This window comes from Astatotilapia calliptera, chromosome 9 (genome assembly GCF_964374335.1).
Source record: "Astatotilapia calliptera chromosome 9, fAstCal68.1, whole genome shotgun sequence".
Taxonomy (NCBI): Eukaryota; Metazoa; Chordata; class Actinopteri; order Cichliformes; family Cichlidae; genus Astatotilapia; species Astatotilapia calliptera.
In genome coordinates, this window is record NC_137430.1 from 24,113,494 (window position 1) to 24,128,234 (window position 14,741).

At 38.6% G+C, this 14,741-nt stretch overlaps 1 protein-coding gene across 2 annotated transcripts in view; it reads left to right on the forward strand.

Moving 5' to 3' along the window:
* cdh19 (cadherin 19, type 2) overlaps positions 1-13,782 on the forward strand; it is a 31,655-nt gene extending 17,873 nt beyond the window's left edge. Inside the window, exons 9-13 of one of the 2 annotated variants that reach the window (XR_003273370.2) lie at positions 1,529-1,650; positions 5,261-5,378; positions 6,908-7,159; positions 9,599-10,205; positions 10,677-13,782. Coding sequence is in view for 1 of the 2 variants with exons in the window: in XM_080306086.1 (XP_080162212.1) it covers positions 1,529-1,650; positions 5,261-5,378; positions 6,908-7,159; positions 9,599-10,113 (1,007 nt within the window). In the remaining variant the exon portion in view is untranslated. Of the gene's footprint in view, positions 1-1,528; positions 1,651-5,260; positions 5,379-6,907; positions 7,160-9,598 lie in introns of both variants that reach the window. The other variant, XM_080306086.1, reaches the window with a different exon arrangement.
* Positions 13,783-14,741: the final 959 nt, after the last annotated feature.

Below are 14,741 nucleotides of genomic sequence, written 5' to 3' on the forward strand. Positions count from 1 at the left end.
TGTGCAAAATATGTTCCAGCAATTTGCTGATGAGAAATCTACTATAGCAGAGATTCACAAACAGGGTTTTCAAACACTGGACAGTGGATTGTTGTTTAAAATATGGAATTAAAAGCAACAAATAAATAGCTTGACTTTTAATTCCATTGACTTTAAAAATGTGTCCTTATTCATTTACTCAGTCATTCGTTTTCTGCTACCATGTACTAATCGCCAGCAGGTCATGTGATGGACAGAGGTTTCTTGTTAAATCACAACCCAACAGTATCTTAGCTTCTCCTTCACCCACTCACTCATCGACTCTCCGTCACTCCTTAGACACCAGAGTGTCAGGACTGAGAGATATATTCATGGAGTGTGTTATTCCACTTCTTCATGGAGTGTGTCATTTAGCCTCAGTCACACAGGCCTAGAGACTGTCATCTGGCAGCAAACCAGTTGGGTAAGGACAAATGTGTATTCCCTGACCAGTTGTGAGTGGTTGCTGGAGGTCGCTGTAAAATCATTTGGTAAAGTCCTATTCATACAGGCTTAGAGACGAGTCCGTCACCATCTGCTGACCACTACTGCCTGAAGAAAAGTATGTATTCTGCAACTGGTTGACAACAGGTTGCTGTCGTGAAACTGGTCGCAAAGAGGTATACAGTGGTGTGCTGAAAACCTCCTTTTGAGGGCTTTGGTAGATAGCGGATTGCCACGGTGACCTGTAGTTAAACTACTCACCAAGTGGTCGTGAAACCAAGAAATGAGTGATGCAAATTGGAAGTGAAGACTGTTAGCCTGAAAAAGTACATTTTAAAATGTGTTGATTGCAGTGGTGATGCCACAACATTAACTTTAAAAGTAAATGTTCTGCATTTTCATTTTGCTTCACACTTTTTCAAGCTTCACTACAGCAAAGTAAATGACATGCAAGTTATGCACAACAACGGCAATATGCTGGCAACCAAAGCAATCAAAATTATTTTTAGGCGCCGCAACCTGTTTGTAACTGATTTTATCCAGCTGGTCTTGTGTTAAAATTCTATCTTCATGCTGTCTTCGTGGTAAAAGATAATGTCATATTTTTGTCATTCTTTTGCAGAAAAGAAAAAAAGAAAGAAAAACAATTACATCTCCACTCTCAAAAGTCTACAACTTTTGAAGAGTAGAGATATTACAAGTTGTAAAAAAAAAAAAAAGCTTGCAGGAAAAAGTCAAATTTGATATATTTTCGTTTCTACCTACTAGTCGTTCAGTTTCCATCTCACAGACCAGTGGGTGCACCTCAGAAAAAAATGTTGGGAACAGCTAGTGTAGTCTGGAGCCTTAAATTTCCATAATAGGTATAACTGTTTACTGTTGAATCGTTTATTTTGTTTTGGTGAAAGCAGTGTGATGCTGGTGCCCGTTTTTTCCCCCACATTCCTAAAGCTAGAAGACAGAAACATTTCTCAGTCTTAAGTGTTATTTTGACAGAGCTTTTACAAAGCATTTATGATACATGGACCCAGTGGACTCCAGCAAATGTCTATCTTCACTACTGCAGCGCAGAACCATTTATCCTCCTCTGTGGTGGTGTTCATCAAAGTACTGGACATAAACGACAATGTGCCAAGGCTTGCAAGAGATTACCAGCCATATATCTGTGAGGGGACGCAGGCAGGAGAAGTATGTATATTATGATGCACTGATGTTCACGATTTACTACACTGCAGAGTGGAAAGCTGAATATACATGAATGTGAACTGTAAAAGTTGTCATATTGTGTCCTATAGTATTTCTATCTATCTATTGATCTTCTTTACATTTTGGTTCCAAAGAGCCAGACTTGAAAATGGGAAATAGCTGTATTGACACAACACAGACTGAACTTTCTGAGGCAAGCTTTCTTGTTATTTTTTTTAAGTAGTATTGGGAAAGGTTTTCTGTAGATAGTTTTTCTTGACTTGCCACTTTTATGCCGTCCGATTATCCAGATAACTCAACATTTTTGGTGCAAAACATACTATGTATGTCAACCTGTGTTATCTTTGGCATTTTTCCTAGATTCATTAAAGAAATGAGAGCTACATTGGTTCATCCCTTCAATATTGTGGTTTTTGAATGATTCATAGGTAAATGTTAAGACTGTTAAAACTGGATTGAAATTAGGGTCTACCTTAAAATATAAAGTACCTTGATGCAACTGTTGTTGTGATTTGGCGCTGTATAAATTAAAATTGAATTGTAAATGAGTGAAAAAGCAGCCAGTGTCCAAAGACAATTACTGAAAGAAGGCCTTGTGAACTATTGCTAAAGCCAACTTCAATAATTGACAAATAAGTCTGGCTCCTTGGAAGCAAAATACAAAGAACAGAACTGTGATTCTCAACTTATATATATATATATATATATATATATATATACATACAGTGGGACAAAAAAGTATTTAGTCAGCCACCGATTGTGCAAGTTCCCCCACCTAAAATGATGACAGAGGTCAGTAATTTGCACCAGAGGTACACTTCAACTGTGAGAGACAGAATGTGAAAAAAAAAATCCATGAATCCACATGGTAGGATTTGTAAAGAATTTATTTGTAAATCAGGGTGGAAAATAAGTATTTGGTCAATAACAAAAATACAACTCAATACTTTGTAACATAACCTTTGTTGGCAATAACAGAGGTCAAACGTTTACTATAGGTCTTTACCAGGTTTGCACACACAGTAGCTGGTATCTTGGCCCATTCCTCCATGCAGATCTTCTCGAGAGCAGTGATGTTTTGGGGCTGTCGCCGAGCAACACGGACTTTCAACTCCCGCCACAGATTTTCTATGGGGTTGAGGTCTGGAGACTGGCTAGGCCACTCCAGGACTTTCAAATGCTTCTTACGGAGCCACTCCTTTGTTGCCCGGGCGGTGTGTTTTGGATCATTGTCATGTTGGAAGACCCAGCCTCGTTTCATCTTCAAAGTTCTCACTGATGGAAGGAGGTTTTGGCTCAAAATCTCACGATACATGGCCCCATTCATTCTGTCCTTAACACGGATCAGTCGTCCTGTCCCCTTGGCAGAAAAACAGCCCCATAGCATGATGTTTCCACCCCCATGCTTCACAGTAGGTATGGTGTTCTTGGGATGCAACTCAGTATTCTTCTTCCTCCAAACACGACGAGTTGAGTTTATACCAAAAAGTTCTACTTTGGTTTCATCTGACCACATGACATTCTCCCAATCCTCTGCTGTATCATCCATGTGCTCTCTGGCAAACTTCAGACGGGCCTGGACATGCACTGGCTTCAGCAGCGGAACACGTCTGGCACTGCGGGATTTGATTCCCTGCCGTTGTAGTGTGTTACTGATGGTGACCTTTGTTACTTTGGTCCCAGCTCTCTGCAGGTCATTCACCAGGTCCCCCCGTGTGGTTCTGGGATCTTTGCTCACCGTTCTCATGATCATTTTGACCCCACGGGATGAGATCTTGCGTGGAGCCCCAGATCGAGGGAGATTATCAGTGGTCTTGTATGTCTTCCATTTTCTGATGATTGCTCCCACAGTTGATTTTTTCACACCAAGCTGCTTGCCTATTGTAGATTCACTCTTCCCAGTCTGGTGCAGGTCTACAAAACTTTTCCTGGTGTCCTTCGAAAGCTCTTTGGTCTTGGCCATGGCGGCGTTTGGAGTCTGACTGTTTGAGGCTGTGGACAGGTGTCTTTTATACAGATGATGAGTTCAAACAGGTGCCATTCATACAGGTAACGAGTGGGGGACAGAAAAGTTTCTTACAGAAGACGTTACAGGTCTGTGAGAGCCAGAGATTTTCCTTGTTTGAGGTGACCAAATACTTATTTTCCACCCTGATTTACGAATAAATTCTTTACAAATCCTACCATGTGGACTCATGGATTTTTTTTTCACATTCTGTCTCTCACAGTTGAAGTGTACCTCTGGTGCAAATTACTGACCTCTGTCATCATTTTAAGTGGGGGAACTTGCACAATCGGTGGCTGACTAAATACTTTTTTGCCCCACTGTATATATGTATGTGTGTGTGTGTGTGTGTGTGTGTGTGTGTGTGTGTGTGTGTGTGTGTGTGTGTGTGCTCAACAAATTTATTAGGTCACCACACCATGTAAGTTGAGAACTAGAATTAATTCAACTTGGGTAAAGAATTGTTATATTAATTGCATTCCTACATCTTTTTCCTATAATGCTGTAATGTAGTTCTGAAGCTATACATTCCAAATCACAATAAAGATACGGTGGCCCTGAGAGGCCAAATGGACTGCAACTTAAGAAAACACCAGTTTTATCATGATTCATATAATACTGATGATGGATTTTTAGGCTAATAGTTAGGCTAACACACTTACCTCTCATCTTTTCTTTCCTCACAAAAGCGATAGATCCTCCACTTCTTTTAAGTGTCTCCCAGCGCAATTCTTAGCATATTTTGGTTCCTGCAACTGGTCCGTTGGGTTATTGTCTCCCCAGAAACACTTGCTTGTGCTTTTGGAAATCTATTTTTTCCTATTTCTGTTGTCGTGTTTCCTAATTCTGTTGTGCTTTGTGTGCTTTTGCAGCGTTTTTCTTATTGCTGGTGTTTTCTTAAGTTGCAGTCCGTTTGGCCTCTCAGGGCCACCGTATAAAGAGGATGTTTCCATTCAGCAACAATAAAACAGGCTTTCCTAAAATGGCACGATGATACAGATTATCTAATGAGGTTCATTTATGCCACAGCTGCCGAAAATTACCAGGACTGGCAATTACCAAAATGATTTTTTTTGTTTCCACCAGTACGGGCAAGCTCTTTAATCAAATTGATAATTTTAATGCTAATTATTTAATAAATATTAAAAAATTCATTATTTTTGTTATGCCCGTATTTTCACATTTACTGTTTTCCAAAATAAAGCAGATAAAAATAGCAAACCACAATATTTTTGATAAAGTTGCCAAATTACAGTTATTTAATTGCATTCCTGAGCAGAAATTTGTTACAATGGTTGAATGTTATGCTTCATTAATTTCAGTGCAGTAGCTCAAATTTGGGTATAAATATATGAAGTCAGGTTTTTTTGGTAACTTTTTTTTTCACGTATTAATAACAATGACATTTTTGACAGATTTATAAAATGCCCATGTTTTCTTTTTTCCATGATAGGTGGTCTGATAAATTTGTTAAGCACTCTACATCTGTATGTATATATGAACAGATGGATACAATTCCTCCTTACTTACTTTCATCACTTCTTGCAGCTTTGTTTTTACTGTTTTTTCTGTTTTTTGTTCTCTCAGCTCATTCAGCTGCTCAGTGCTGTTGATCCAGACGACCCTGTCGAAGGACATCATTTCTACTTTTCTATGGTCCCCGAGAAGCGCATTAATCCAAACTTCACAATCAGAGATAATCAAGGTTATAGTCAAATCAATAATATACAAATGCATACAAATGTGTCTGCTTTAGAATTACTAGATACCATGCTCATTCAGTAACTATTGAGTTACATCAAACAGGCTCTTAGAGTAGCATAACGACTCACAACAAGGGAATCATTTAGAGCGTCTGTGTTGTTTCATACTCACAAAGTTGGCCAGTTAGCTTCTAAAGCGCAGTTATTACTCTGTATTATTGAATTCATTCAATCCATGCCAGAATGTTACTATGAGGTAATGCCATTATTCATTTTGGAAAGACGACGACTAATTGTGAGTTTTAGAAGCTTGAGAAAGAATCAGAGTCACTGCTGCACCTGTTTCTCACAATTTTCTAAGCTTCTCTGTGGAGGCTAAAGCTTTATATTTTCTGTATAGACATATATGTGAGTGAGAGTGTTGCTTATAGTCCCACTTAGCTCTTTTTCAGAAAACAGGCATATTTTCCCCAAATTCACCTCAAAACATGTGCAGTGAATGATTAAAAGAAAGTCTAGAAACTAGAAAAATAATAATACAGAGATTAATGTGATGTCAGTCTAACAATGTAATCGGTCACAGTGTGACTTGTTTTCCCTCCAAGTGCAACGAACCAGCTGCTGACTGACTCAGGGCTATTGCAGTGAGACCCTCAGCATAAACTAAATCTGTATAATTATACTTCTTGCTCCAAAAAATGTCATCCTGCAAATCACTGACATTTTCCATCAGATGCTTTAGGCTGTGGAGCAAAAATGAACTCAAAACCAGAAGAAGCCACGGTATCCCATATGGTTCCTGCCAGAAAAGCAATGAACAACAGCTAAGTCATAACCTGCAATGATTTTAGGCTAAGGACAAAATAACAGCGATATTTTTTTGATTAAAGAAAAAATAAATAAATGCATCCTGGAATATTCTGGGAGGAAAATCCTTCTGTAGGTTCTACTTTTTGTGTGGCTGACTGCCTTTTTGAGTGAGCAAATTGAGGTGTTTGGCTTAGAGTGCACTCAACCCTTTTTTAGGGTTTATAATGAAAATGGGCAGCAAATTGAAGAGACATCATTGTTAAAGTACAGAGCATGTTTGAATGTGTTGAGTAAGTTAGAATGAAATATATGCAGGTGCAGCGTATGGGTGGTTAGCCACTCAAGCACAGCAGTCCAGTCAGCAACCAGGAAATGAATAATGAATCAAGAAACAAGTTTAATAAAACACATTTCCATATGCCACAAGGCTTATTTGACTCCAAAGAAGTTTTTTGTTCAGTGCCTTCATGAAGTCTTACAGGCACACTCAGAAGTTAAATTCATTTTCCAAATTTACTTTTATACATTGACCAGAAATTGATTTGACAAGGCGCAGGGCTTTTTAGAGAGCCTGGTTTTTATTTTAAATTGCATTAAGTTTGTCACTTCACAGGTTTTTCTCCTTGTATTGTCTAGACACATCAGCATTCACATTGGGATTTCTCATGTTTTTTTAAAGAATGCTGAAAAGGGCATCTCTAACATTTGGCATACCTTTTAGACAACACAGCTGGAATCGTGGCACGCCGGAGTACTTTCACCCGTAAGGATCGAACCCAGTACCTTTTGCCTGTGGTGGTGGCAGACAGTGGCTCTCCAGCCCTCTCCGGTACTAGCACTCTGACCATTAGTGTGTGCAGCTGTCAGCCTGCAGGTCATTGTCCCACAGGAGGGGTGGAAGCCCTTGCTCTCTCCATGGGGGTGAGCCTACAAACCTTGTTAGGGATTCTGTTCTGCCTGGTCACACTCACAGGTAAGCAAGCATAATGTTGTCACATTGCATATCCTGTTTAAGTTTTGAATAGTGGATATTTCAAATGATCAAACAAATTTTGTAGTACTAGAAAAAGATAACCCGAGCAAACTCCAAATCCAGTTTTAAAGTGATAATTTAATTTGTTTAGAAAATCCTATCCAAACCTGAAAAAGTAATTGCCTCCTTGTTAAATCATGAAGTAACTAGGATTAACCATATTTTTGGAAAGCAGAGCACAATGTCAGTAGCCGCAACCACAGCTGATTGCTGTCAGATCTGTTGAATCAAGAAATCCCTTAAACAGAACCTGTTGAAAAAGTAAAGTAGCCTAAATGTTGCAAAAAAGCAACACATCATGCCATGATCAAATTAAACCACTGAGAAACAAATTCATTGACATCTACCAGTCTGGAAAGGTTTACAATGACATTTCAAAGACTATGGAACTCTTAACTATAATGAGAGCCATTATCCAAATAATAGAGAAATCTTGGCACAGCGTTTAACCTTCCCACGAGTGGCTGGCCTACCAAAATTACACCAAGAGTGCATGAACATCCAGGAGGTCAGAAAAGAATCCAGAAAAACATCTAAAGAATTGAAGGCCTCACTTGTCTCAGTTAGGTAAGTGTTCATGATTCAACAACAACAAAAAAGCTGAATAATAATGGTATCATGTGAGAGTTCTAAGGTAAAAGCCAATACTGACCAAAAAGAACACAAAGTCTCCTCTTATATTTGCCAAAAAAACCCATCTTGATGATCCCCAAGACTTTTGGAAAAATATTCTGTGGACTGACGAGACAAAAGTTGAAATTTTGGGACATTTCCACGACTTGGACAACTTGCTATAATTGGTGGAACAATGAATTCTGCTCTGTACCAGAAAATCTTCCAGGATAATGCCATCAGTTTCTGCCCTGAAGCTCCAGCACCCTCGGGTTATGCAGCAGGACAATGATCCAATACATACCTCCACATCTATCTCTGAGTGGCTTAAAAAACACAAAAACACAAAATGAAGGTTTTGGAGTGGTCTAGTTAAAGACCAGAATTAAAACTGATTTGAGATTTTTTTGGCATGGCATTAAACATGGTGTTAATTTCCTAAAATGTACCAATGTGGACCAAAATTCCTGTGCAGCAATGTGAAAGACTCATTCCCAGTTATCACGAATCTTTTTTGACACAGGGTCAAGTAGGTTTGGATACTACTAATAAAATGTCTCATGTTCATTAACAATTTTGTATTTATGTGGGTTATTTGTCTAATGTTAAAATTTGTTTAATTAATGGAGACATAAGTATTTCAAATATGCAAAGAAAAAAGGAAAAAAGGAAGGTACTTTTTACAACACTGTTGCCTAACTGTAGCTCCTTTTTGTCTGGGTTTTGGAGAAAGTGTAGAAGCATTTTAAAGTATTTCCAATTATAATTTCCACTTTTAAGCAAGACGTCAGTTTTGATACGACGTCACGACAAAGTCTGACTGGAATAAAAGATGTCGAATCAAACAAGAATATTCAATAAAAAAAAAAAACTGCTTTAATAAAAAAATACACTGGAAGAGTTAATTAGTAAAATTTGTAAAGTACATTCAGAGAGGATTTCACTGGTAATTGCTCTTTCATTCAATATTACTTATGGAAAAGGAAACCAGTAAATCAAACTCCCGAGATGTTGGAGTTTTATAACGTCAGCTTCACTGAAACTGTCGTTAAAATAAGTCACTGTTTTCCAGCAGGTCTGTTGAGCTAAAGCAGTTCCAGCTCACACCACTTTGGCAAGTATGCGAATGTGTGTTAAATAGCAAGATTTTTCATTAACAAATTTGCACTTTCATTTGAATCTGCCTTTTAAGACTCACCAGCGTGCCTTTAACACACACTTTTAAAATGCTGAAAGCTTGCAGAGCAATGATGTCAGGTAATGTGCGTATTGGTTGCAATACATCAGTAGCAATGCCATCCTGGGACACTGATGGGTTTGCATAGTGAAGAGCTTTATTATGACCTCGGCTGCTTTGTGTCCTCCCTGTGCCCATCACATGAAAGATTAATGACAAAACCTGCTATGCTAACATTCTGTTGGATGAGAACAATAGCTGATGAAAACCCGGCAGAAACAAAATAACAAGAGTTTTAGTATTCTGTGCCACATGGAGCAAATAAAGGAACACTTTCTTTGTATGTGAGCTGAAGTAAAATAAACAACCAATCAAACAAAAAAAAAACTAAAAAAGAATGTATTGCCTAATTTGCCATCATTTCGATTTCTTGCATCTACAAAAACAAATCTGGCAGCTATTACTTTTCGGTGTGCTTGTGCGCAGCATGCATGCTCCATCGGGCACTGTAGATTTTTTTTTTTTTTTCACAACAAAGCTCATGCCCTGGTGTTTAACTGTAATGATCTCCTGCTGTGTTGTGTCTGCAGTGCTGTCAGTCGTAATGGTGATGGTGAGGAGACACAGGAGAAAACAGCAGGAGGGACGTGAGGTGGAGGTGAAGGAGCTGGAGCTGCCTGAGACTGTGTCGCAGAAGGTGTTTTATTATGGAGAATCAGGAGTTGGAGGAGTGGAGCTGGACTTCTGCCAACCTACTGTCCCAATGCGTCCCCGCCCCAGGAGAAGGGAGAGGAGGATGCGAAGGGAAGACGTCAGGGCCAGTATACGAATGTCCCTCCGAGAGTCGCACCTCATTGGCCCGGAGGACGAGGTCTTCAGGCAGTTTATTCTGGACAGGCTGGCAGAAGCTGATCAAGATCCTTATGCTCCTCCTTTCGACTACCTTCAAATTTATGCATATGAAGGGTCGGGGTCTCCCACAGGATCTCTGAGCTCACTGGACTCTTCTACTTTGGAGTCCGACCAGTCTGTTTGTAATCCCAGACCCTCTTTAGCAAGACTCACACCATGGTACGGTGCAAGAGAGGAAGACACACTCTTTTAATCTGATTTATTAAACAAGCGCTCCTGTTCCTGAGTGGATGTCCAAGAAGCACTCATGAAGAACATGCAGTCCAAATCCATGTTAGATTACTGGTGAGTCTAAATTGGCCTTATGTGTGAATGTGAGAGTGAATGTGATCTGTCTCTCTTCAGCAATAGAACGCCGACCTGTCCAGGGAGTGCCCCGCCTCCTGCTCTATGATGGATGTGTTAAGAGTTGACTCGAACAAAAAGTTTGACATTTTGTGAAGTAAATTTTCCGACTGAGAAACTGTATTTATCAAAGTGTCAGTCTCCCGCATTCCTTTAGTGATAAGATCAAGCCTTATATAAAAACAGATACTGGCGGTTTGATACATTTTGTTTATTTTGTTTATCACTGCTCAATAACATGAATAACTTAAACTTCATGATATGATTTTTTTTCTATTATAATGGAGTTTGAGAGCATAATTAATCACTAGACGTTGGCTATGTTAAATGTGTCAGTGATTTAAATGACCAGGGCATGAAAGACTGACCTGCCATGTTGCACAATATCATCAATCTTGTTGTCTTATTCAGCTGATCAGCGGTCAGGATGCAGTGACCAAGACTGGAGCTTGCATCTTCTTTCTCCTCAAAACCAGTGATGAACTATTTCTTCTTAAAGCTTACATTTTTGTTTTTATTGGCGATGTGGGGGGAACAGAGCACGTCATATTTTTGTTTATCCCGTGAAGCTGTTATAATTATATTTTTTGGAAGCAGTCACCTTCTGATCAGGCAGTATCAGGGCATCCAAGTTGTAGTCAGTCAATATTTACTTATAGGCGTGTTTTGTCCTCCACCAAGAATGGACAAAAATAATATAACATGGCTCTTTGGCTTCTTAACTTGGTGACTGTGTTCAGCTGTGAGCTGTTTATCTGTTGTTGCATTAAGTAGGGAGGGCTCAGTGGCTTTATTACCTTTTTTTGCTGGAAACTGCTCTCTGTTGCAGCAGGAAAATAGGCTGTTTATAACAGTGTTCGTACGCTGGAAAACCAAAATAATGAGTTTAAATAGGCTAAAGTGCTCTTTAAGCTGAAGAAAATGCTATGCAGTGTTGGTCAAGTTACTTGAAAAAAGCAATCAGTAACTAATTACTGATTACTTCCCCAAAAAAAGTAATCCCGTTACTTTACTGATTACTTATTTTCAAAAGTAATTAATTACTTAGTTACTTTTTAAAAACACGATTTACAACCTGAAGAGGTGATAAAGCGATAGATCTTTCAGCCCAATTCTACTTTTTCTACATAATCCATCATACAAAATGTAATCAAATGGAAAAGTCTCTTTTTTTAACTTGTTTTATCAGTTTTAATCTTTTAACTTTATGCGTCAAGCAAACATTAAATTATATGCAACATTCTCTGACTTGAATAAATTTGTTTAACATTTAAACCTATTTTCTACACATTCCAGCACATAAAATAAAATATTTTTTGTGTTTACACTCACTCTTTCAAATAGATGCAAGTAAAACACAGCAGAAAATAAATAAAGTCAAAGACTCAGCGGTCCTGTTGCTCTATTTTCACCTGTAAAGCAGGACTGCGGTAGGCGGAGGTTTACCCTGGTGCAGGTGTGCCGCTGTCAGTTGAAGAATCCTCGAGTTTCTCTGTGAGTTTCCCATTACGTCGTTGCGCACTCGGTGCTTGCTCGGAAGTTTAGGGTTTTTTTCGCTGTAAAAAGAAGTTTTCTTCCCACGCATGATGGACGCTAATGTTTTTGTCACTTTTTATGGAATCAAACTCAAAGTAAGGTCAGTACTTCCACGCTTTAAACGCTGCACGCTCATACTCTCTCCCACAATCGATATGTGATCCATTGTTGATCTGCACACAGCTGTTGTCACTAACAGCGCACTCGCTTACGTCACTGTCGTGAGACATTCTCGCAAAAAATCACGGTTTTAGTAACGCAGTAAAGGGAAAGTAACGGTAATCGAATTACCGTTTTTGCAATAGTAATCCCTTACTTTACTCGTTACTTGAAAAAAGTAATCAGATTACAGTAACGCGTTACAAGTAACGCGTTACTGCCCATCTCTGATGCTATGTGACTTACATGGCATAGATTCATTCCTATAAGCAGTCCTGTGACATGTGCGCACTTACTACTCATTAAACAAACAAAAAAAGGTAACTAAGACAGTTTTGTTGGTTGGGTTGAATATTACAAAATCATCTCATTTGTGAAAAAATTATATGCTTGTTATGCAGGGCCATGTTACCTGAAGTATTTTTTAATATTGAATGTTATTTATTTTATTCTGCTGTTATCAAGTTTTTCTTTTATGGTTTATTTCTATTCAGAATTTAATTCAACAAAGAAAACTTTCATTCATTTTATATTCATTACATATGAAGTGAAATATTAATTTTTTTTTGCTTGTTTGAACTTTCATGATTATGGCTCATGAGAAATGCAATATCACAAATTACTAGAAATTCCATTTCAGTAAATTACTATTCAAACATGGGCGAGACTCCAGACTTGACAGCTGTCCAGGAGACGATCATGGACACCTTCAACGAGGAGGGTAGTCTGCAGAACGTCTCTGCTGAAAAAGCTGTCTGTTTTCATGGTGCTGAGTCGAAAAGGAATATGATGGAAAGTTTACTAGAAAGAAAAAGTGTGGCAGGAAATGGTGCACAAGCAAAAGAGAAAGACCACAGGCAGTGTTGGGAAGGTTACTTTTAAAACGTATTCCACTACAGATTACAGAATACATGCCCCAAAAGTTTCTAATCTCTTCCGTTAAATGTACTCAATGTGATCTGAATACTTTGGATTACTTAATATATTGTAAAGTTTTTAAAACTACATGAATGCAGCAATCACATCCTGTAAATTCTTGCTTGTTTTTCTCTACCAAGTGGATGTTTGTGACAAAGTGGATGAGCAGTTGTAATGCTCTCCACTTGTCCCAGATGTGTTGACCTTTTTTTTTTTTTGCACATCATGCACATTATTCTGTCTCGGTATTTCTTTGCTATGATTTGCTATTTTTCAAAGTAACATTGCTGCAATAACTATCCCGGGTTTGTTTGTGTAAGCATTCTGTTTCCGGCAAAACAAACATTCTGCAAATTAAGGCAAATACTCATTTACATGTTTCTTTATATTTTATTATGTTACAGATTAAATAATTTGTTCATACTTTGTTCTTTCTTTTCAGTCTTCATATAGGTCAGGTGTGAGGAAAGGCCCGCCTAGCATTTCCTCATTTTAAAGTGCAACCTGCTGATGTCACACTGATGTCACATCAGCAGGTTGAACCGAGAGGAGGGATTTCTTTAACCATAGAAATGCTCCCTTTTGTTTGTTTTATTCGTAAATAGAGCCGTTTAGTTGTGTAAATGTGCTAATCAGAAGTGAGAGGATATTTTTAGTCAACTATGTAGAGTTTTAGATCACTCAGCTCAAGTGAGTGGTACTGGCTGGGCTAATTGAAGGGAAACTGATGGCCCTATATATAGTGAGTCTCTGCCAGACTCAGATGAGAAAGGAGAGGTGAGCTGTGTTATCAAATCTATGTACTTTTGAGTTTTTTTTATTTAAGTTACTTTGGCGGAAGTTTTGTTAAGTTTCACGTATAGAGTCCACTGTAAATAAATTGCTCACCTCTGGAATCCCAAAATGTCTGCTGAGTCTGCTTCCCTACCACCTTCTTGCCCAAATCTCTCTGAATGGACAATATATTTATTGTAGGGGAGCAAAGACTTATGTTAACATCAGATGTTAACAAAAGATAAGATGTTAGCTTGGTGGCGAGTAGCCTTCAGTAATAGTAATAAAGCACACAGCAATAGTACATCGAAGATACTGAAGTGACAGGTAGCTACCACAACAACTCATATTTTGCATTTTAAATGCGTAATGCCGGTAAATATATTCCATTACTCACCAGCACTGTCCACAGCCTTAAGAGAATTTGTTGATTCAAGAGCTTGGGAAGATTTCACAAGGGGTGGACTGGAGCTGATGTCAATGTATCGAGAGTCGTCTTCAAGAATGGGGCATTGCATTAATAGGTGTAATAGATGTTGCATTCCTAATATAAAGTCATTCCTGACCAAAGAGAATGTCAGAAGCAGCTTATCTAACATGTAAGCAAATGTGTAATTCATATAGATGTGTGTATGCCAGCATATTTTTCTGTTTCCTTTTTTTTCTGCCCCTCATTCTCACATAAATTATAGTTCACAGTATGCTAAGAGTATCCAATAAATATCAGGTCTTTAACATGTGTTCAAGTGTTTAACATCCGTGTTCAGCCCATCAGCATATGGGTGACTGGCAGTCAGATGTCTAGCAAAGTTTGTACGATATAAACAAAGTGAAAGTTTGAAGACACACAACAGCTTGGGCAACGTGGAAAAAATGCATGACATCTACAGTGTCTGGCTCCACTTTTTCCTCTGTAGTCATTTGATAAACAATACACGCTCTTGTTTAGTTGTGTGGGTGGCTGCCGTGGGGTGACTTGAGGTAGTTGTCTAGCAGTCCATCCCAGCCCCCTTTACCTTCTCATCCACTAATTGGGCAGTTTGCTGTCTGCAATGGACACGTTTTGGGCCAAAGAGAATATAGTTCCAA